We start from the raw sequence: 24,536 nt of genomic DNA on the forward strand, positions 1-24,536 counted from the left end.
GTTAACTATAAAAAAAATTCGCGCTCGCTTCGCTCGCGCAATCGGTAACTACGTATGTCTCTGTTTTTCGTATGGATTTGAATTGCAGTTGGAGGGCGCCGTAAAAATGTCGCCTAGGGCGCTGGTACAGTTAAAACCGGCACTGACCGACCCCACCATAGTTGGGAAAAAGGCTCGGAGGATGATGATGAAAAGAAAACAAAAATGAATGATTAAATCTCTGTTTAATAAATCAACTGCTTACAGACTACTAAAACTTAAAAAAAAATAACAAAAGATACCAAACTTATTCTAGATTTCTTCCATTAGGAACACAATTTTACAATATTAAGTGGCTTCCATTAATTACGTAAGCGACTTTACATTTTTAATTTATCGTAAGTTACTTACGAGAGGAAAACTTACGTTAAAAGGCAGCTTAATACAGTTGTCTCTTTTTATATGAAAGCAATTAACGACAAAAATGGTTTATTTTAGAATCACAATCAGAAAAATACTTAAGTACCTTCTATTTTCCAAAAATACTTAGTAAATGCTATTATATTACCCTGCAATATTTAACTTTATTACAATGACTTAATCAGACCAGTCTTAACAAAGAGTATTGGGTTGCCCGGGTAACTGTGTTGAGGAGGTCAGATAGGCAGTCGCTCCATGTGGCACACTGGTACTCAGCTGCATCCAGTTAGACTGGAAGCCAACCTCAGCATGGTTGAGAAAAGGCTAGACAGATAATAATATATTTTTTGTTTAATTTCTTATTTATAGTGGGGATATTAATTCTATTTTTAATTAAGGCAATCCGGGTTGATCTTGTTGCATCAAAATGTTACTAAACAAATGTTTACAATGATTATTTAATTATATAATTGGGTTACAAACACAAGGACACAATCACAAAACGCCTAAGTCACAAAAGTTCACTAAAACACTGAAAATTCAAGACATACGTGCTAACCCCATTGGTATACAAAAAACCCAAGATGCACACTCAACGTCTCAAAAACGTCCTCACCAAATGAGCGCAACATTCAAAATTGTGCGCTCATTTTCTTTGTCCTAGCCGACCACTTCGGTCGTAAAATTTAATTGCGTTAACAACAGTGCGTTGTAATAACGACTTTAAGCAATTCGCGTAAAGCTGAACTTGCAATAACGTATGCTTGTACCTTATAGAAATAGACAGAATTAGTGTTCGGGGACACTTTCAAGCGTTAGTTTTATTCGAGACTGCATCTTGGGTTTTTGTATATCAATGGCTAACCCTAAGAATTTGTCCTCACGTCAGTTTTGAAGCTGAAGCTTATGTCGTCTATTTTTATTAACTATGCATTTTACAGGTACCTCGATAGTTTTTTTGGCAGTTAAAAGTTGTTGTCAATCAGTACAAACAACTATATTTTTCCTTGAAAACGGGCAGCTGTCAACTGCACAAAACATTCGGTACCCCTATACTTAAGAGATTATTTCTCAGTCCGTTCTAAATCTAATTATGTCTATGACAGTCCAAAATGTAGTTCCGCAATTTTGGAATAAGAAACTAAATACTCATTATAATACAGTTATAAGTAATAATAATAATATGTTATGCCACCGGAAAATAACAAAGTCCGTAAGTTAGTTTTTCTAGGAAAATTATAAACTTTGGTAAGACTCTAAACATGAAATAAACTGTATTTTAAGAAATGTAAACGTAGATCTTGACTTTTTCACACAAATAATATGCTTAACCTCGGTATGGAATATATTCCAAAATTTGTGGAATTTTATCACAAGCAACTGCATATTTATATGCAATCCTTATTTATAATATTAAACTTAAAACTAAAGATATTCTTTTAATCACAGAATAAAGGCGGCTTGCAATCAAAAGATACCTTTAAGAATGTCCACTTATATTTATATTGTTATACAATACTATTTAATATACACATAATATACTGTATTTACCATTGAACTTTAACGATAACACTGGTCTATGGCATTTTTGTCTCTAAGGTGAAATATATAATTTCATGTAGAATATTTGATACGTAATCGAAGTCCGGGGGCCCGATTCTCCTAACTTTACTTAAGCAACATACAATTCACATTCGACTGAGATCCAATCACAACTCAATTACGATTGAAGCGTATGTGGCATTCCGCTAGTTTTTCTTTTAAATAAACGTTTTTATCCGTTTCTGTGTTTAAATAATGAATCAAATTGTCTGCAAATTATTTACGCAATATGATTGTAGAGCAAACTACCGCATAGATCAATGACAAACCAATCGAATGTCATTGGAATACGATTGGTCTTATATTAGTAGCAGAATGGCCGCTAAGGTTAAAACTGCTATTGCGATTCAATTTCTATTCAATTTTGACATTATTAACTTAGGAGAATCGGGCCCCCGGACTTCGATTGCGTAACAAGTATTCTACAAGAAATTATATATTTCACCTTTGCAACAACAAAAAACAAATTTTGTAAACTAGTGTTTTCAGTTTACGATTAAGTTTTTGGTAATTATTCGAATATATTTAAGTATCGAATACTGGAATTAATTGTTTCAGCACCCGATGACATCGCCTCGTAGTCGCCTAGTGTAACCTTAACTATAGTTTTCAGAGCTTTTCTGAACGTTAGCGCCTGTTCTAGTAATTTTTTCACCAGACTACTGAAAAAAAAAATACATGAAGCTGTAGTCATTTCCTTTTCTATAAGTCGTGGTGGCCTAGTGGGTAAAGAACCAACCTCTCAAGTATGAGGGGTGTGTTCGATTCCAGGTCAGGCAAGTACCAATGCGACTTTTCTAAGTTTGTACGTACTTTCTAAGTATATCTTAGACCAGCTGTCCCCAATTGGGGTTCCGCGGAACCCTGAGGTTCCGTGACAGGCCCTCAGGGGTTCCGTGGAAAATTCAAGATTTCCATATGGTAAATCGTTTCACTTTTGACAATATAAAATTATTATTAATTTTCAATTAAATTGTTTTAAATATTGCATTCCAAAATTCCATTTAGGCACCATGTAGGTGGGTACCACTCGGGAGTGTAAGTACGAGTTCGCGACAAGTGGCGGGGGAAGGCCACGGCAGCAGATAATTTAATTCCGTTTTTTACAAATTGTAGATTAACGTCAAAACCTCCAGGTCTTCGGCAATCGGCAAAAGTAGGTAGCGAGTCGGCCAAAAATCACCGCAATTTTAGGGCTTATTTCATCGCCAGGATTATACGTTTTCATACATTTGACAGGACGTGAAATGACACGGCATACGAGTTTTTCTAGTGGCTATTTTTATCATGAATCAAAGTGTGACATTATTTCCAATTTTTGCACCTCCGCGAATCCGAAAATTTCGCGCTCGCTTCGCTCGCGACTCCATGTTACGTGTGATGCTTTTATGTTTGTTTAATTGCTCAAGTACCCAACACCGAAAAAATTTCGCGCTCTTAAGACGAGGTTTCCTTTGATGTTTATTTTTTATTCCTCTGGTTCAGAAAAAGCAATAGCGCTATCTTCGCTAGCTACTCATTCATTTGCATTTCCTTTTTTGTGTGGATATTGTACTTTTTGAGACCTTATTAATTTACAGTGGTTTTGTTTATTTTGTGTAGGTACTTAAACTAAAAAAAATTCGCGCTCGCTTTGCTCGCGATACCGGCTACCACAGCTGAGGGTGCTTGGAACTTCTTCTTTTATTTAAAAAAAATCGCACTCGCACCTGTACAAACCCAATCTATTTCTTTTTGCGTTTACTTTGTCAGTCTTCAAACTGAAAACTATTCACATAATACACAAAGTCAAGGGCGGCTAAATTGTTTTCTGGCCCGTGCGGCAGATAGGCATGCTCCTCCTGAGTATAATGAATATGTCTCTAACCATATAACCATTTGGTGCGCTACCACGCGCCACGAGCCGTACCTAAGTGTATATACGTCTTTAGTTTACTTCTTAAGCTAAGGTTCCGCCGAAAAATGGTGAGACGAAAAGGGTTCCGAAGCCAAAAGAATTCGGGAACCGCTGTCTTAGACACCAATGACTGATAAAAATGTGAAGGAAAACATCTTGAGGAAACCTGGACTATAAAGTTTGAAATCAGCAACCCGCATTGAGCAAGCGTGGTGATTAATGCTCAATTCTTCTCCGTGTGAGAGGAGGCCGCAGCCCAGCAGTGGGACGATACAGAGGCTGTAACTGTAACATGTTTTTAATAAGCTATTTCTCGCTGTTTCTCCCGTGTCTCGAGGGAACAACTTACCAGGATCAAATTCTGATACTCATAGACGTGGTTTTATTTTGTATAGAATTTTCAAATAGTAGTCGTTACGGGTAGTCAGAAGCCAGTAAGTCTGACAGCCAGTCTCACCAAGGGGTATTAGGTTGCCCGGGTAACTCGGTTGAGGAGGTCAGATAGGCAGTCGCTCCTTGTGGCACACTGGTACTCAGCTGCATCCGGTTAAATTGGAAGCCAACCCCAACATAGATAGATACCTGTATCTTGTAATTCTCTTATCCGTGGTAGCTTCAACTCCTGCTCGAAGTAATAATTTTTTTAATATTGTATCTGGTTCCGACTCCCTTTTTTTAATACTGTAACAAAAACAAGCATAATTAGCCGTTTTCCCGCGGTTTCACACGCTTCCCATATTTTTTTTAGATAAGTGTTCAACAGATGTTTAATATTTTGTAGTAAGGCTGCAAATTTTTTGTTAATTAAAAAAATATGTGTCTAATATTTTTATCCAGTCCAAAATGCGGTCTAATTAGAATCATTATATTTTAACCCTGTCATCACGTCTATTCCTCCCCGGCTGTCATTAAACATCCTTGGCAGTCGTTATGGGTAGTCAGAAGCCAGTAAGTCTGACACCAGTCTAACTAAGGGGTATCGGGTTGCCCGGGTAACTGGGTTGAGACGGTCAGATAGGGCAGTCGCTCCTTGTAAAGCACTGGTACTCAGCTACATCCGGTTAGACTGGAAGCCGACCCCAACATAGTTGGGAAAAAGGCTCGGAGGATGGAGGACGCTGTGAAGTTTGTTCCACCACTTCTTCTTCCCAGCAATAACACATAGGAAGTGGTGAAGGCCGGACGTTTTGGGGGCTGTCTTTTGTAAATTTGACGTTCAAAGTGCTGATGTCCAGCCTACTTTGAATAAATGACTTTTGATTTTGATTTTGCTGCATAGCAATGGGACAATGCAAAGGCTGATGATGACTTACTTTCTCAATTTCTGTATGACAATAATTATCATTTCAAATAATTTCCTAGCTTGATCGTGGAGAATATTCTTCCTTTTGTCGTTTATTCTTCTCGAAAGAACTTCATCAACGAACGATGTGCTGGAATAATATATATATTTTTTTAAACACACACGGTCGAATAGTCCCATGGTAAGTTATTTATTAACTTGTGTTATGTGTGCTAACACAACTGATAAACTACATATTATAACACCCAGACCACGGCCAACAAGCATGCTCATCACACAAATGTCGACCGACCCGGGAATCGAAGCCGGGACCTCAGGTTCGGTTCAAATAGAATATATATAGTTTAAAAATATAAGAAAAACATCCTTCTTAAAATTATAAATGTGAAAATTTGAGAGAGATTTGGATGTATGTTTGTTATTCTTTCACGCAAAAACAGCTGGACCGATTTGGTTGAAATTCGGTATGTAGATAGGTGTAACCCTGAATTAACAGATAGGCTAATTTTTATCAACACACTACGCGGGCGAAGCCGCGAGCGGGATCTAGTAATACAAGACTTTTCTAACAAGTCTCTAGCATTTCAAAGTTATAACGAAACATTTTTTGTTCTATGTAAAGGCTCCGAAACTATTGAACCAATTTGAAAAATTCTTCCACTGTTGCAAAGCTACACTCTTCCCGAGTAACATAGGCTATATTTTATCCCGGTACGGACAGTAGTTCCCACGCACGTTAAACTGTAGGTCCCGGCTGTCATTGAACACCCTTGGCAGTCGTTACGGGTAGTCAGAAGCCAGTAAGTCTGACACCAGTCTAACCAAGGGGTATTGGGTTGCCCGGGTAACTGGGTTGAGGGGGTCAGATAGGGCAGTCGCTCCTTGTAAAGCACTGGTACTCAGCTACATCCGGTTAGACTGGAAGCCGACCACAACATAGTTGGGAAAAGGGCTTGGAGGATGGCTGATGAGCAGTAGTTCCCACGGGACGCGGGTTTAACGGTAAAAAAAGTATATATACTTACATGAATTTGTAAAGCTCTATCAAAGTACCGCTGACTTTGTTCAAACATAATGCGATAGCAGAATGTACATAAGTGCTATCGTTCTCAATACCAGAATCGTTGGGGCTTGCAGCCGAAACTTGGTCGGATTTCTCGAAACTGGTGGTCCCAATTTCGGGATTATCGACACAAAAGTCGTTACTGGCGGTCCCAGTTTCGGGATTATCGACACAACAGTCGTTGCTGGCGGTCCCAATTTCGGGATTATCGACACAACCGTCGTTACTGGCGGTCCCAATTTCGGGATTATCGGCACAACAGTCGTTATTCGGCAAATTTTTATCAGTAGAATTATCATTGATAGTTTTTTCATCAATATTTTGTACAGCGTTGCCAGTTTCTGATGAATGTTCGTTTCCCGACTTTGTGGGTAATGTATGTTCAACTTTATTTTCTGTTTTTCTGTCATCATTTGTATTAAAAATATTATCAAGGTTATCATCAGTCTGAAATATGGTTTCCAATGGTACGTTTTCTGTGACATTTTCTGTAAATACGTTGTTATAATTTTCAAAATGATTATTATTATTTATTTGTTTTTCTTCGATAATATCAAATTCTGGATTTTCGGCGACGGATGGTTCGTAAATTTCTGAGTAATCAAGTAGGTCCATATCCAGAGGCTCTCTGTTCTGTACTTTCTTCTCGTACTCATCTATTGTTGTCGTATTTCTTACCATTTTCGGTTCATCTATTTCAGTAGCAGGATTTGATAAGTCAGTATTTTCTATACATACAGATTTTGTTGGCGTGGTGTAATTTTTTTCAATTTCTTTTGTATCTTTGGAATGCAAATTATTTTCATAATTGATTTTCGAAATATTTTCGCTGTTGTGTTCACAGAGTTCCATCAATTTTGGTTCAGTAATTGCTAAGTTACTATAAGATTCATTGAGTTGTCTATTGTCTAACAGTCTAATATCGTTTGATTGATTTTTGTCATTGGCTGCATCACTTTCGGTGGGATTTTGAAGACAGATAGCTTTGTTACTGATGATTTTCACTAAATTTAGATTTTTACCTGATGTTCTTACTACTTGAAGGTCGGGATGCTGAAATATAAACAAAAACCATTACTAAAATTATAAATGTGATGTTTAACTGTTACAGCCATTTTATCGTCCCACTGCTGGGCTGCGGCCTCCTCTCACACGGAGAAGGATTGAGCATTAATCACCACGCTTGCTCAATGCGGGTCGGTGATTTCAGACTATATAGTCCAGGTTTCCTCAAGATGTTTTCCTTCACCTTTTTTATCAGTCATTGGTGTCTAAGACTACTTAGAAAGTACATACAAACTTAGAAAAGTTGCATTGGTACTTGACTGACCTGGAATCGAAGCCACACCCTCATACTCGAGAGGTTGGTTCTTTACCCACTAGGCCACCACGACTTTGGTGATTTGTGATGTTTAAGCCACGAAAGAATAAAAGATAGCAGATATGCTTTAAGGGAGGTATAGTTATCGGCACGAATCTTGAGCTCTGACCTTCACATACGCAGAAGTGATTTATTGGGTCCCTTTTGTGGTATTCGTGAGGCGCGGGGGCGGGCTAAAGCGGTGATTGTCCCGCAGCGCATCGCGTCATAGCCGTCACTCGGGATTGGTTCTTTGCTAATAAATCACTTCTGCGCAGATGTAGGTCAGAGCTCAAGATTCGTGCCGATAACTATAGGTCAGGCGACTTCTTGTAGGTCAAGCAACGTACGGTAGGCGTGATCAGTCACTAGAACTAACGAGGCGTTCGGGTTCCTTGTCAAATCAAAATCAATCTGTCAAAGATTGGTCTGGATTGGTGATTTTATTTTGAAAATAATGTGCGATTTCCATAGAAAGTAAATAATATAAATGAAAACAAAAATATGTACACTTACATTTATCTCTTGAGTATTCAGATCTTTCTCAACACATTCCTCTTTATATGAAGCCCATTCTTTGAAATGTTTCTTCAAATAGTCTAATACATAAGACTTTTCTTTGGTGACTGAAAAACATAAAACAATACTGATTTATATGTATAATACTAAATAATAATAATAATTTCGGGTGTGACGTTGCAAACGCCATCTCTTTTTGAATTAAGATTAACAATCGATTTGTGTTGGATTGGAGATCCAACTAGATGGCGTTGTGTGTTCTTAGTCTAAATCGTAAACAAATTAAAGGTTTTTAATTAATTGTTTATATTAAATAATTTATAGCAATTAGGTATTTAACGATTTTATGTGTGGTGTTTGGAAATCATTTGATTATTTTTTTCGGTCTGATGCATTCTCGTAAGAATCGATTAGTCGAGTTTGACAGGAAATTGTTTATGAAAGGAAGGATTTTGTTCTGTGGTGATTTTGATCCCTCAGAGATAGTGGGCGAGGAGATAGAAACTGTAACCCGGCACGGCGACGATCACTTTTACACGACGGCACGGGACACCTTTACACGCACGGTCGGTTAGCCCCTTGCTAAGGGTGCGTCCACATCTGGCGAATGCGCCGCGAATGCGCAGCACGCGAGCCGATCGCGAGCTGTCCGCGAGCTGCGCGCGTGCATTTTTGTTCGTGAGCCGCTTCTGCTTGGCCCGCGCGCAGCTCGCGCGCGACCTAAGCGCCGCACGCGAGCGGCGCGCAGGCGGCGCGCGACTTCTGCCATCTTCGATAGTACTGAGCCAATATACGGAACTGTAAGGGCGAGAACTGATTGCGCGCAGATCGCGCGCCGCTCGCGCGCTCTATACGAGCCTTGCGTGAGTTGCGCTAAAGACAAGCACCGAACTATTGCAGTGACTGCACGCGCGCAGCTCGCGGACAGCTCGCGATCGGCTCGCGTGCTGCGCATTCGCGGCGCATTCGCCAGATGTGGACGCACCCTAAGGGTATGGGTGACCATCTTGTAATGACGTTATGTAAATGAGTTATTTCGAGGTTCGGAATACACTATACATTGGACGGTCCTAGCTGTCATTTGAACATCTTCGGCAGTCGTTACGGGTAGTCAAAAGCCAGAAAGGGACCTACAGTTTATTTAACGTGCTATCGGAAACACAGTCATTGGTGTCCAAGATATACTTAATATTATACTTACAAACGACTTTTACTCTATCATCCGTATCGGCCCTGCTCACGGAAGGGGTTCTAAGTGATTCCAGATCAATCTCATTGGCGTTACTTTCAATATTACTCAATAGATCGTTCAGACTTAATTCAGCATCATTTAATTCTTCAGAATTCGGTAAAATGACCTGAAAAATTAAAAAATAAAGAAAAAAATTATTGGCGAAATGTGAATCGTACCGTATGTACCTATATATCGGGTGTGTTGTACCTAATCACATCAAATTAAATACGTCAATGTACTGGTTAATATATGTCAATTATAGTTCGGCCATTCAGAGAATGCGTTCCTGACCAAGGGCGGATCCAGCTTCGGTGCCAGGGGGGGGTCACACAGTTGTGGTCAAGTCACAAAAAATATTATATTGTAGCGTATACTTCTTTTAATATTAAAAGTAGTAGTATAAATACAATAAGCGCGATCGTAGCGAGCTCGAAATTTTTACGAATGTTAAGAAAAGTGTTTTCATGTAGAAAATGGCCCGAGCAGAGTGAGCGCAATTTCTCGTATATATACTACATACACGTGTCAAACAAAAAAGCGCGAGCGAAGCGAGCGCAAAAATTTTTGTTCAGGTCGAGGACTAAGGTTAACAAAGTGTTTTTATGTAGAAAATGGTCCGAGCTGAGCGAACGCGATTTCTTGGACATAAACAGAGACCCGAAATTGAAAAAAGCGCGAGCAAAGCGAGCGCGAAAATTTTTTTTCAGTTCGAGAACTAAAAGTAGATGAAAACGCTTTCTTGCTGTATAACAAATATACAGCACAAATACAAGAAAGTGCGATCATAGCAAGCGCGAGAATTTTTTCAGGTTGAAGACTAAACGTTTGAAAAGTATTGTGTACAACAGTAAAACATTTTCTGTGAAAACTTCAATTGTCTTACTATTGGTAAGGGTTCATGAGATCAGGGCTGTCTCTCGCTCATGTAGCGCCTGGGTGCAATCATCACCCAAACGCCACCTATGTATCTATTGAAAGATTTTGAGTAGTACATATTGATCGACTACTTTACAAGGAATATAAATAAGAACGTTCGAACGAAAGTCACTTTTTTGGTAGGTAAAGGACTTTGTTGGCCAGATTTAAGTTATGAAAGTCGGGACAGGACAACGTGATTTTAAAAATTAGCGCGAGCGAAGCGAGCGCGCAAATTTTTTAATTTTGGGACACAAAAAGTTCATAAGTTTTAAAAAGTGCTGTAAAGTAACAAGCAGCGAGGAAGCGCAAACTGTTTTGTTTTTGAGGACTCCATTAATATTTTATTTTTTGCTATATTTGACTTACGAAGTTATCGAGGTAAGGTATATATTATATTGCGCGAGCGAAGCGAGCGCGAAGTTTTTTGAGCCTATGACACAAAAGCACCTGATTAAGTAAACTGTAAAGCAACAAGTAGCCGCGAGCGCAGCGAGCGCGAACTTTTTTAAATTATTTGTTTGAAGACTCACAAATCAGACTGGGAATTACGTACAAATAAAAAGGAACCGTGATTAGAGCGAGCGCCATTTGTGTTCGTTGATTCGGTGCGTCAATAAAAATAATAAACAATCAGATATACAGTACAGACATATTCATTTACTCGCGAGCGTAGCGAGCTAGAATTTTTTCACTTAGTTGGAGGATGTTAAAAGTTAAAAATAATCAAAATGATCAATCCAACAAAGCGAAGGCGACTTTTTTGTCAGTATCATGATACAGTGTGGAACTGGTGTAATTTCATCGAAATTTCCTGGTGGTGGGGCGTCCCGCGGCCCCTGATATCGAGGCGCCCGGGTTATTCACACACCCTGCACCATAGGTTAAGACGGCAACCCGGACAGCGGATTCTTAGTAACACGGTCCCGTTTCCTCCTTTTGGGTACGGATAAAGAGTAAATAAAGAATAGAGAGCGAGCGTTGCGAGCACGAATTCTTCAGCAAAACTACTCTACCTGTAACTATGTAGGTATCTATACCTATTCACTCGGAATAAAAATTATCTTATACTTATAACAAAAACATAAAACATCGTGTTTAACCATTTCAATTATTGGTCCTCTTAGGTCCTGAAACTGGCCCAGGGGGAGGTCATGACCTTGTGACCTACCCCCTGGATCCGCCGTTGTTCCTGACACGTCGCGATTGAACTGACGACGTAACTTTGCAATGGCGTTGCAGTTACGATAAAAATATTTTTGCTGGTTGTTTACCGTTTTAACAATTGAGGAGCATTAAAACAACATTATTATATCAATAATCAATGAATGTTATAATTTTGTGCCAAACTGAGTGTCAAATAACTTGGTAAACAATATTTTTCTAAATCTATACTGCGCTATTACAAGGTTATGTCAGCGGTTTATATTTTGTAGTGCTGTGCTAAAAATAACAGGCAAGTATCGTAATCTGTTCTTATACAGTTATAATATAAAATAATACGTTTTGATTTTCTTTTTAAGAATTGGAAAATAATGGACTATAAGACTTAATTATAACGTTTATGAAATATAAAAATAAAACTATGACCAAACCGCATTTTTATACTTAGATTAAAAATGGTAACCCCAAATGGCGTTATGGGCCGCCATTTTGTGACGCTAAAACAGTCGTCCGTTGTCGTTTCGTGCGCATAGACCACGTTTTTCAAGTGTTTTCGATCTGTTTTTATTTGATTACCCGGCTTTTGTTAGACCGAGATATCAGGATTGATTCTGTTATTGATAATAATATAATTATACATGTAGGCGAAGATGATGATGAAGACACCACCTCCTCAAGCAAATCGGAGTCTGATTAATATTCTGTTCGCACATTCAATTCAATGTACTTGTAACAAAGAATAAATAAAACAATTTTATTATATGAATATTACCTTTTTTTGGTTTCCACTTAAATAACTAAAATATAAAACAAATGATTCCGCCAATTTAAAACGAAAATAATCTTAAAATAATGCGGCGGTTCATTTTGAAGGAACGGTAACGAACTCAGTGTTATGTTGTGCCCATCACTAGTCGTGACTAACTGATAGGTGTCAGGAACGCATTCTCTGAACGGCCGAAGTATAGCACAAACAAAAAAAGAAAATACGTAAAAATAAAAATCATATTTTTTTTTATGAAAATTAGAACACCATGTAAGAGTCAGTCATTACAAACAACGGACATTCTCCCTTGAAAACTGACAGCTGTCAACTGATCAAAACATTCGATACTCCTAACTTTATCTCTGCTTTACACATGATGTTGTAAATTATGAAAACGAAAAATGACTCCTGTGGCTAAACCACTGAATGGATTAGGTTATTTTTTTTACAATTCGCCATAGAATATCATAAAGTATATGTGATAGAATTTAATGTGATTAGGTACGACACACCCGATATATATATGTACTGATATACTAAAGAGAATACTACTGTCCGTACCGGGATAAAATATAGCCTATGTTACTCGGGAAGAGTGTAGCTTTCCAACAGAGAAAGAATTTATTAAATTGGTGCAGTAGTTTCGGAGCCTTTAGGGTAGAAACAAACAAAAAAAAGTTTCCTCTTTATTAATACCTATATTAGTGCAGATAAGTCATAGATTTCTTACCTTCAGAGTTGAAATAAGCATAACGCCATATCGAAACATTTTCATGAAGAATTCAGGACTGATGAAAGCCTTAAATTTCCCTGAAAAAAAAAAATACAAAAAAAAGTGAATTGACTATCAAATATTTAAATATTCTTGGCAGGCATTACGGGTAGTCAGAAGCCAGTAAGTTTGACACCAGTCTTACCAAGGGGTATAGGATTGCCCGAGTAACTGGGTTGAGGAGGTCAGATAGACAGTCGCTCCTTGTAAAGCACTGGTACTCAGCTACATCCGGTTAGACTGGAAGCCGACCCCAACATAGTTGTGAAAAGGCTCGGGAAAATAGGGACAGAGAAAGTGACTTCGTTTAAGAGCTCTGCCTCACTAGGACGTCAATGGCGAAGTCGCCGGCTACGTATCCAAGCAGTTAATATTGAAATGTATTGTACCTAACTCATTTGGAGACGGATTGGCAACGTCACCAAATTTTTTCCCTACGTGGCTTCTGGATACTCTGGCAGCTTGGCGACGATGCCGCGGTTACCACTATAACGTACACGGTAAAGTGCACCTCACTCACTCAGTCGCCAATGTGGTCGCCAGTCAGTGTGCGATTTCTTCATCATCATCATCAGCCTATCGCAGTCCACTGCTGGACATAGGCCTCTCCAAGTGCACGCCACTGAGATCTATTTTCGGCTTCTCGCATCCAGCTCCTGCCAGCCGTCTTGCGCAAGTCATCACTCCACCGTGCCTGAGGACGTCCTACACTACGTTTGCCGAGGCGTGGTCTCCACTCTAGAACTCGTTTACCCCAACGGTTATCGGTTCTTCGGCTAATATGGCCAGCCCACTGCCACTTCAGCTTGCTGATTCGGTGGGCGATTTGTTCAGCGACGACGTAAACAATTGACTGTCGAGACGCCATGGCCACTCGACTTGGCGACCTTTAGATGCCAGAAGTAGCCAGGCCTGCGCCGCTGGCGACGTCGCCATGGCGTCTTAATGAGGCAGAGCTCTTATACTATGTAGTGAAGTAAGTATAGAATACCTTTACAAGCAGTACATTTATCCAGCATTTCTGATAGTTTGTCTATGACCGTCGCTTTTGACTGACAATCATACGACATTTTTACATAATTCAATATATCATGTAAGTTTAATGGTGCCAGCGTGTCTTCCATACAAACACTGCTTTTCTGAAATATGTTTTAAAGAAAAATTATAGTTAAGGGGCTGAATGCGGCCAAAACACTCTCTCTCGCATACGTAAATACGTATAGTTATCGGCACGGATATTGAGCTCTCGGCGGAAGAGTGGGGATCGCTTTGCGCACTGTACACTTAAGGCAATAAACCAATAAATCGCTTCTGCGCAGGTGAAGGTCAGGGCTCAATATCCGTGCCGATGATTATATGAGAGAGAAAGAGAGAGAAGCCTGTTGACGCGACGTTCATAACATACATATAAATTAATAGCTTCAAAATGAGTTGAGTAATCAAAAATAAAAATTAACCAAGTTCTGTATTTACATATGGACTCGTTAATGTTAAAAATTTTATCAATATACGTTGATAAGTAATACAGATATTTTTGTTGGAGAAGCAAAGCTTCGCGGATTCTGAATGTCTCCGGGGACCACCAGTGGTCCGCGGACCACCGGTTAAGAACCACTGCTCTAGACAGACGGACTGCATTTCAACTGCAAATGGACAGCCCGTTTGATTTTCAGTTCTATTGCAGTCGTGTCAACTGCATTCAAACTGCCCTTGAACTGCAAATTGCAGTTGAAATGCAGTCCGTCTGTCTAGAGCAGGGATGGTGAACCTTTATTGACTTACGTGCCAAATTAAATAGAAAACACAATGATAAATAGAGGCGTGCCTTTATAGCAAATAGTTATGTAACATGAAAAGGTAAAAGATTATGACGAAAGAACTTGTTTTTGATTTTCAAATTTGCATTAATGCTTAGATCTCTTAATAAAATAAGTTCTATTCTGAATATCAGAAGAATCCACGAAAAACATTTAATAGTACGTGGTTCTGGTACATAATTTTAATTGGAAACTTGCAAAATAATGGCGTGCCCAAATTATTTAGCTGCGTGCCAGCACGGGCACGCGTGCCATTGGTTCGCCATCCCTGGTCTAGAGCCTAAGCGTAAAAGTTTATCAAATTAAGACTTACCAGTAACAGATTACTTAATACATCTTCCATTATTTGTATAAAACAACAAATCCATTCCTCTATTCTTGTGCTTATCTTCTCTCTCATAGCCGAACTCTTTACACAAAACTTCTTCACATTCTCCTCTATAGAATCTTTGTCTATGGGCGTTCGAATTTTGTCATTTGAACTCGAACTCTCGACGGGAGCGGACGTGTTCCTTCTAATTTTAAATTGTAACGGCTGAGGTACTTTGAAAATACCACTGTTATCGAATTCTTTCGTCGGATTATTAGTTTCTGTGTTCAATTTGATGTTTTCAAATATTTTATCTATACGTGATTGAGAAGGATTTTTTTTTCGAGTATTTGTAGCACTGATATTTAAAGATGTTCCAGGATTATCGAAATTATCATTTTTATTTTTATTATTGAATATAAACTGATCCGAAGTAGAAACGGGTTTCGAAAGAAATAGATTTTCAGTGTTCTGGTAATTTTCGCACTGATTCGATTTTGGCAACGTCTTTTCGAAATCGAAATTTTTTGAATTTTGACTTGTCTTATCAAATATGTAACTGTCAAAAATGTTAGATGTATTTCCAAAATTAAATGCTTCTTTTACATTTTGCAGTAGAAACGGGTTTCGATAAGAACTTTGTGGTTTCATAACATTTTTATCGATAATATTTAGATTTTGGACTTCCCTACTAATGTCAGATGTAAAACTGTCACTATCGGAATCGTCAGTATGGAAAAATTTTGGTTTTGTTATATTAATTAATTTATCATCACTATCGTCGTTGAAACTCAGTTGTTTTTTAACCGAATCTACAGAACTTAAGTTAGGAAATAAGCCTAATTTTGCTTTGGTTTGAGAATTAATATTTTTGGCCTGTGAAGCCACTTCCGGTTTGATGTCGGCGCCATTTTTGATGTCGTTTATTTTGTAAGAGGGTATGTCTAGAGAGTTGGCCCTCACTTGTAAATGTGGGTCGTTTGATATTAAAACCTGGAACGAAATTTTTTTTTGAACATGCTTATATTAGGTTCACTTGTAACTATGTATGTAAGAAAATCTTGGAATCCTAATTTGACCCACTTCGATTAGGATGAAATTTAGCACACGCTCCGAGTTCTGATGACAATACATGACTAGCGTGTTTTTTAGTTTTTAAAACTATTTATATAAAAATATGTATATGTTGTTAGCTTTTGAATATCTAATCTAATACATATAATAAGGTTGAACAGTTTGTTTGTCGGCTTGAACGCGCTAATCTCAGGAATTAAATGTAACACAAAATTTTCAGATCGGATGCAACATTTTCTGAGATAAGTGCGTTTTAGCATACAACCATATAAAAACTCTTCAGCTTTATTATATTATTAGTATAGAAGTATCAATGTAAAGCACTGGTACTCAGCTACATCCGTTTAGACTGGAAGCCGACCCTAACATAGTTGGGTAAAAGGCTCGGAGGATGATATCGTTTGTTGCCCGTGGTACTACCAATAGTACTACCAGTAGTACCACGGGCAAATTTTTCTTCCCGTAGTACTACCAAGCGGTCTGGTAGTACCACGGGCAAGAAAAAACTACCCGTGGTACTACTGTCAATATTTTAGGTTTTTTTCAACCCTTTTGTTGTCACAGTTGATATTGACATCCTAGAAAGAGAATTGAAATATATATTTTTTTAATGTGGATATTTTTGGTACTGTTTCGTAAATAGGTCTAGAAGTATCAATAATATTATTTCTTACCACATAATAATTTTGGTTCTTCGCATGTAGGCAACAATTTAGAATACAATCAGTAGTCACTATGATTTCATCCTTCTTGTCTATGGGCGGTGGTTCAACTGTAGACAAAAATAATAAAAAAGATATGAGTTTAACTGTTACATCCTTTTTATCGTCCCACTGCTGGGCTGCGGCCTCCTCTCACACGGTGAAGGATTGAGCATTAATCACCACGCTTGCTCAATGCGGGTTGCTGATTTCAGACTATGTAGTCCAGGTTTCAAGATGTTTTCCTTCACCTTTTTATCAGCCATTGGTGTCCAAGATATGCTTAGAAAGTACATACAAACTTAGAAAAGTTGCATTGTAAGTTTTATGAGAAAAAAATAATATATCAAAGCTTAAGCAACGCCTAGGTCGGTTCTTGGATGGGTGGCCATTTTATCATGAAGAGTTCCTCCGTGTTTCGGTAGGCACTTTAAATTGGTAGTACCGGCTGTCATTTGAACATCTTTGGCAGTCCTTACATATAGTCAGAATTAAGTCTGACAACCAGTCTTACCAAGGGGTATTGGGTTGCCCTATAAACTGGGTTAAAGAGGTCAGATAAGGCAGTCGCTCTTTGTAAAACACTGGTACTCAGCTGCATCCCGTTAGACTGGAAGCCGACCCCAACATAGTTGGGGAAAGGCTAGGCAGAGAACTTCTAAAGGGACCTTAAAATGGCTTGTGATTAAACTGATAGGCAGTTAGACTGGAAGCTGACTCCAACATACTAAGGAAATGGCTAGCCAGATAGTAACATTTAAACACAACAAGTACCACAGGGTCGAGCATTGACATAGTGCATAGTGAAGTGCTAATAACATAGTTTTAAGTTTTTATATAATATACTAACAATTTTGTACAAAATGTATGTTATGTTTTGTATAATATGTATGTTATGCCCGTTTTCACTAACAATATCTTAACGTTTCCCTAAGTGTCACTTAGAATAAGGGCACCCCCAATATTTAAAGGCTATAAGGGACACTTAAACTTTGGTGAAAACGAAATTCGTGTTAAGTGTTCCCTAAATACTGTTAGGGGGTAACTAAATTTAGATATTTTTTGGTGAAAATGGGCATTAGTCCGTAAGATATATATCTACGGGCCAATGCAGCCTCAAAATAAAGGTTTTGGATTTTATTTGATAAACATACCAGTATAATGTGGGGGTGGTGTTGCCAGTTTTCTAGCAATTTGCCTAGCTTGAATCACCCGTTGTTGTCCGTGACAATCGCCTATGCAAAGAGATTCTATGTCCACTCGAACCGCGTGAGGTATTATTAACTTGCATTTCGGATCTGAAAAGGAAAACATAATTATTATTATTATATTTTCTTACGGCGGCTGCTGTGCCCGAGGTCTCGGGTTCGATTCCCGGGGTCAGGCCGAAATCGCTTTGTGGGTTTTCTTAAACTTTCATAAAGCAGCCCATAGTCTGGAAGTGGGTGAGTGATACAGGACACAGGTGCTTTCACTATTCCTTCACTCTCATAGCGCGATGGGACGACAATCCGACACCACCGGAGAGAGATCAGGCGCAGAACCTACATTTACGTGCTCTCCGATGCACGGGTGTATCAATCACCAACTTCCAGACTACAGGCTGCTTTGTGAAAGTTTCCATAAAATGGATTTTGTTCCACCATTTCTTCTTCCCAGCAAAAACATAGGAAGTGGTGAAGGGCGGACATTTCGGGGGCAATTTTTTGTAAACTTGACATTCAAAAAGTGCTGATTTTCAGCCTACTTTGAATAAATTACTTCAGAATTTTGAAAAAAAAAAAAACTAACCTGACAAGACAAGATTATCAATTAACTCATAATCCAAAAGCAAGATATCGGTGTCAGCGACAATATACCAATTATTTTTTCTCACTGGCAACCCCAAATCTTTTGCTAATGACGATGTTGCCACTTTAGGAATTTCTGCTTCTTTAGTAAAAGGTTGATTTAAAATTGGACTTTTTGGTCCAATAAACGGTGATGATGGCTGTAAGAAAAGATACCATAATTTCCATATTACATACATCAGTTACCATAGACGCTTACGGCCAGTTTCTTCATCAAAAGTTAAAGTTAAAGTAATGTCTAAAGTAAAAGTAACGGTCAAATTCGTTTTTTCAAGGCTAAAGTGACAGCAAAACTAATAGAAAAATTGAATTTAACCGTTACTTTTACTTTAGACATTACTTTAGCCATAACTTTAACTTTAACTTTTGATGAAGAAACTGGCCGTTAGACTTATATTATAATCCTATTATAATGTATATTATACTTACTTGAAAATCGTCCTGTGAGCTAATATCACTTAGTACCAATCCTTCACCAGTTTCTAAGCCAAAATCGAAAGAGACTTTTTTCTTAGAAGTAGGCTCAAATTCACTGCTCTTCAGTTTCTTACCTGAAAATAGTTTAAACTAATATTATAATTGAGAAAATTTGTGTTGTATACTCTTTTATGCAAAACCGTTGAAGAGATTTGAAGGATACGGAGGAAGCATTTTGTTTGTACCCTACTTTTTACACTCTAAATGTTACTATACAATAAAAGAGTACATGGACGATAAGTCAATAAAAAACGAATAAACACCAATACAAACAATATTATAACGAAAAAAATAATTAAATAAATAAGCCTTTACATACTACTTTACAAGTATATGCACACTCTCACGCACACACACATACACACAAGCACGCACACATAATAAGATAAGATGTTAATATCATTCAGTTTTTTTTTTTGTAATAAGTATAGATATAATAAAACGAAACTAGGTAATAATGATAAGTACTGCAAACCTCTCCTACCTCTTTATGCTGTGCGCTACCGGGTCCATATTGTTGCTAATATATTGTTTAAAGAACAATGTCAGGTTTCGGCCCACCCAATCAACTTTTAAAACTGAATTCTCACGGACACAAAGTTCTTTACTACAACAATTTACATATAAAATACTAACTTCTTATAAAATAGTTAATTGTCTAGAACTTTTCAAAAAAAAAAATCATGTTTATAAGTAATTATTTTGTTTATCGAGTTCAGGTTTTCGTTTGAATAATTTGGTTTTGAGAAGTTCAATGCAAAAGTGGAAAACATAGAAAAGCTTCTGACATTAAACTACACAAAAAACTGTAAGAATTTTCACTGTACATGAAATATTTTTATTGAGCCTAAGTTACTATGGACGTCTGACATTGTTCTTTATAAAAATACCACATGTATAGCATATGGAACACAAATAAAGAATTGAGTATCGAGTAAAGGCTTCAAAACTACTGAATCAATTTGAAAAATTCTTCCACTGTTGGAAAGCTACACTCTTCCCGAGTAACATGATGTCCTCCTAGCCGATTATCGGCTACGGGGGCTGTTCTCATGTAAGGAGATTAGCCAACTGCGCAGGACATATTATAGTGCACAAGCATTTGCGCAGACACAGGTGCACTCACTGTTCCTTCACTCTCATAGCCCGATGGGACGGCAATCCGACACGACCGGAAAGAGATCAGGCGCAGGACCGACATTTACGTGCTCTCCGATGCACGGGTGAATCAATCACCAACTTCCAGGCTTCGGGCTGCTTTGTGAAAGTCTTCTAAAACCCACAAAGCGATTTCGGCCCGACTCGGGAATCGAACCCGAGACCTCGTGCTCAGCAGCCACACTTGCGACAACTAGACCAACGAGGCAGTTTAACCGACCGATAAAATATTGCCGAGTATAATTTTATCCCGGTACGGGCAGTAGTTCCCACGGGACGCGGGTGAAACCACGGGCCAGCGGCTAGTAAAATTATGCTGAAGAGTTTGTTTCTTTGCTTGAACATACTAATCTCAGACACTACTAAATAGAAAGCACCCACAATTATTCGAAAAAGTCTCAGAAAAGAGTGTATTCAGCAGAAGAGATCCTAGTAAGATTTTTGTACCAAAAAAACTACTCTGTACCACAGAAATTGTATGTTTATGTGTGTAAAAGTCTATAATAAAATATCCTAAACTATCAGAGAACTTCCACTAAGATTGTTTAAAGTAAAAATAAAGCAATGGTTGGCACAAAAATGTTATTATACAATTAAAGATTTCTTAGAAAATAAGAATTTATGTCATAAATAATAACAAAACTTCTACATTTAATAATAAATTGTTATTTATATAATCTGTTAATTGTAATCTATATATATAAAAATGAAACCCGCTTTCCGTTGTCACGACATAACATGAAAACGGCTTGTTCGTTTTGGCTGAAAATTAGAGGGGAGGTAACTTAGACCCGGGAGAGGGTTTTAGGATAGTTTTTGTCACCATCCGGCTACGAGACGTGGGTGAAACCGTGGGCGAAAGCTAGTAATAAATATTATACTTACTTTCAATAGTCTCAAGAGAAGCATCCATAGATTTTCTTTTGTTTGCTTGCAGGTGCAATCTCAAGTCAATTTGGGTTAGATTTTTCATATTCTTTCCACTTTTTCTTTCGACCTCTGGTGCACTTTCAAACTGAGAGTCTTGACTTAACTCTGTAGCTTCCCAACCAACTTTTGGCAACTTAGAATCGAATTTCAAAGTAGATTCTTTAATGAAAGATTTTGATTTTGCCACACTATTTTGGCTCTCATGTTTTTCAAAACTGCTCTTAGGTGTAGACGTTTCAAATTTCTTCGGTTTATTAAGAATTTTGTTTCTTTTATCGAAACAAAGGATTGGTTTCTCATAATTTTTGAACCGTTTACAAAGTGGTACATTACAAGTTTGTACGGATAATTCTATTTCCGTCTGAGTGTCTTTATCTGACATTGGTCTTTTGTTTTCTGGACAAAACGTTGGCAATTGGAGTGGTGCCCATACAATGTTGGGCATTAACGTTGGGTTGTTGGCCACATATTTTGGAAAAGCAAGTTGGCCAAACGTCGGCAGACTTTGGTTTCTTAAGTAGTCAGGTTTTGTGACATGGGCACTGATATCAGAGGCGGTTATAGAATTTTCATCTGGCAAATTGGTTGGTTCGGGATATTCATGTGATTTGTCCACTATTTTCTGTACTTGTGGTGCAATCTGCTTTACAAAGCCTTTTTTCTGGAAACATGTATTATTTTACAAGAATGTATTGTTATTTTTTTGAGCCATTTAAACTTAAGTTTTGGAGCATAAGTTAAATAATGATAAAGATTTAAAATAAATACTGTAATTAAAAATTAAATATATGTACGACATATATAATATTAATGATTAAATCACCTATTACAATACACATATATAACGAACAAAATTATTAAAATAAATGTTTAATATACAAGGTGTTGATTTGCATTTGTGCCATAGTTCAGGAGGAGGACATACAATACGTAAATAATCGAATGGAATTACAGTAGATGGGAAATAACTAATATGCACTGCTTTTTTGTCATTGTAATGTCGTAGTATTTCAGAAGTAATCCAATTTTATGAATGAAATTTATGAATGAACATTGCGTATGCTTTGTGTTTGCGTTTGTGTGAGGGCGCAGCACGATTTTAAGGCCAGTAACATACGCGCCAATTTTAAATAAGGCTAGATAACATTTACGGAATTCGGAAAAAAAAATAAGAAAAAAAATTACGTACCAATTTTTTTATTGATTTGTGTCGAGAATCATTAGCATAATTACCTCCTTGAATATGGCACGGATGCAAATCAACAGCTTGTATAAATATATAAACCTACATAGAATATATAAGTACATTTATAAACATTTTCATAAATAATACTAATAGCATTACAAAATAAGTTGAATAAAACAACTACTTATAACTAGTAATAAAAAATCTGTGATACATAATCTAAATAAAATTAGCGTCCTCCTCTCTTCTACGTTGCCGTGTCCTACAGGGTCCATACTGAACTATATTATTATGTAACACCTTTAAAACATATGGAGTGCAATAAACGTATTGAGTATTGAGTATTAATTGTGACAGGTTTATACTTACTAGCTTCTACTACTAACTTCGCTAAGATGATGATGTCCTCCTAGCCGATTATCCGCTACGGCTAGGGCTGCCATCCGTCCGGGTTTCCCTGGATTTGTCCTCATTTGGAGGCCGTCCGGGGGGCGTCCGGGCGGGGTTTCAGGAAGTGTCAGGGGAAAACCCGGACACATTTTATGTAAGGAAGCACCTCATTGAATTTAAGTATATGTTAATAGTAAATGGATTACAAATTAGGTATTATTTTGTTTAAAAAAATCGTCATCGTTCGGGGAAAAATGCGATTTACGCCAAATGTCTGGGTTTTTTTATTGTTTGTTCGGGTTTGGCGAAATTCGGGATGGCAGCCCTAGCTACGGCGGCTGTTCTTATGCAAGGAGATGCGCGGCATATATTATAGTGCACATTGTGCACAAGCATTTGCTTGGACACAGGTATACTGACTATTCCTTCACTCTCATAACGCTATGGGACGATAATTCGACACGACCGGAGAGAGATCGCAAGTAGGACCGACATTAACATGCGTAAAGTGAATCAATCGGCAACTTCTAAACTCCATGCTGCTTTGTGAAAGTTTCTAAAACTCACAAAGTGATTTCGGGAATCGAACACGAGACCTCGTGCTCAGCAATCGGGTTTGCGACCTAGCTAGACCAACGAGGCAGTCGCTCAGATAGTTAAATGTAAGAATAAAAATACTACTGACCATGCGCGACAAAGTTATTATATAGAAAATTCAAGTAACTTTTTTCTGTATAAACAGCTGCACTAAAGACACGTCGCGAAAAAAATAGGTAACATATACTTACTCAGTATTTATTTAAATAAGTTTAATGAAAAGTTAAAATTCACTTTTCAAGTAAAATCTATCTGCTGACAGCGTGAATACACACTACAATGTGTTTTTAAGTTTTGCATTACATAAATATATCAAAAATAAATAAGATCGTAAGATACTTGAACCAAAAATTAGGAATATGTAAAATATTTCAAAAGATTAGTGTCTTACGTACTTCTGGTTCGCTGAGACTCCATGCGGCTTCACCATTTAACACATTGAAGTAATAAAACTTGCCAGGAAAGCTTTTCGAAGGACATAAAATCCAACCGTTGCTTATATTTTTCTTACCGGCGTTCATTATTAACGTTAAATAACTACTTTATAGAACGTTGTACACAGTTATCATGGCCAAAAAAAAATTTATATGCATCGGATCTGCTAGGAAGCATGTTAGCAAAGAAAAAAGAAGGTGGTAAATGAAAGACTATAAAGTTATGTGAAAAATTTTGCTTACCCCCGCGAAATTTTATAACTTTCAAAGCAGGCAGCGCGTCGAGTGACAGCTTAAGACCGCCATGTAATCAAAACAATGTTTTATTATAAAAAAAATATTTGATACGTGACTGCATTTAAGTCAAAAGTACATTAATCAAGTTAGGTTAGTACTCTAATGCAAATATTGATTATGAAAGTAAATTTAGGAAGTTCTATTGTGTTTGCATAATAAAAGTATTTTTGATACTTTTTGAACTGTCAAGCAGCGTTTTGTTCACTCCAACTTTGTAATCGCATAGCCTAGGCGTTCTCGTAAGGTATGATTCCGGAGAAAGAGATTCAATTATTTTCTATTGACAAATATTTATATTTAATATTATGTATATTAATAGAA

General features: G+C 37.6%; 1 protein-coding gene across 1 annotated transcript; it reads right to left on the minus strand.

The window, feature by feature from the left end:
- Positions 1–2,330: 2,330 nt before the first annotated feature.
- On the minus strand, positions 2,331–24,303 carry LOC124643845 (putative uncharacterized protein DDB_G0282133). Its single transcript, XM_047182953.1, has 15 exons — positions 23,880–24,303; positions 21,267–21,972; positions 19,176–19,297; positions 18,688–18,886; positions 18,051–18,194; positions 16,870–16,967; positions 15,125–16,114; positions 13,986–14,133; positions 12,953–13,032; positions 9,345–9,501; positions 8,141–8,250; positions 6,227–7,317; positions 5,212–5,331; positions 4,481–4,579; positions 2,331–2,663 (listed from the first exon to the last, which is right to left on the minus strand). Exons 1-15 carry the CDS (start codon positions 24,003–24,005, stop codon positions 2,513–2,515), a joined length of 4,341 nt encoding a protein of 1,446 aa, XP_047038909.1. The 5' UTR covers positions 24,006–24,303; the 3' UTR covers positions 2,331–2,512.
- Positions 24,304–24,536: the final 233 nt, after the last annotated feature.

The sequence above is a fragment of the Helicoverpa zea genome, chromosome 28 (assembly GCF_022581195.2).
Source record: "Helicoverpa zea isolate HzStark_Cry1AcR chromosome 28, ilHelZeax1.1, whole genome shotgun sequence".
NCBI lineage: Eukaryota > Metazoa > Arthropoda > Insecta > Lepidoptera > Noctuidae > Helicoverpa > Helicoverpa zea.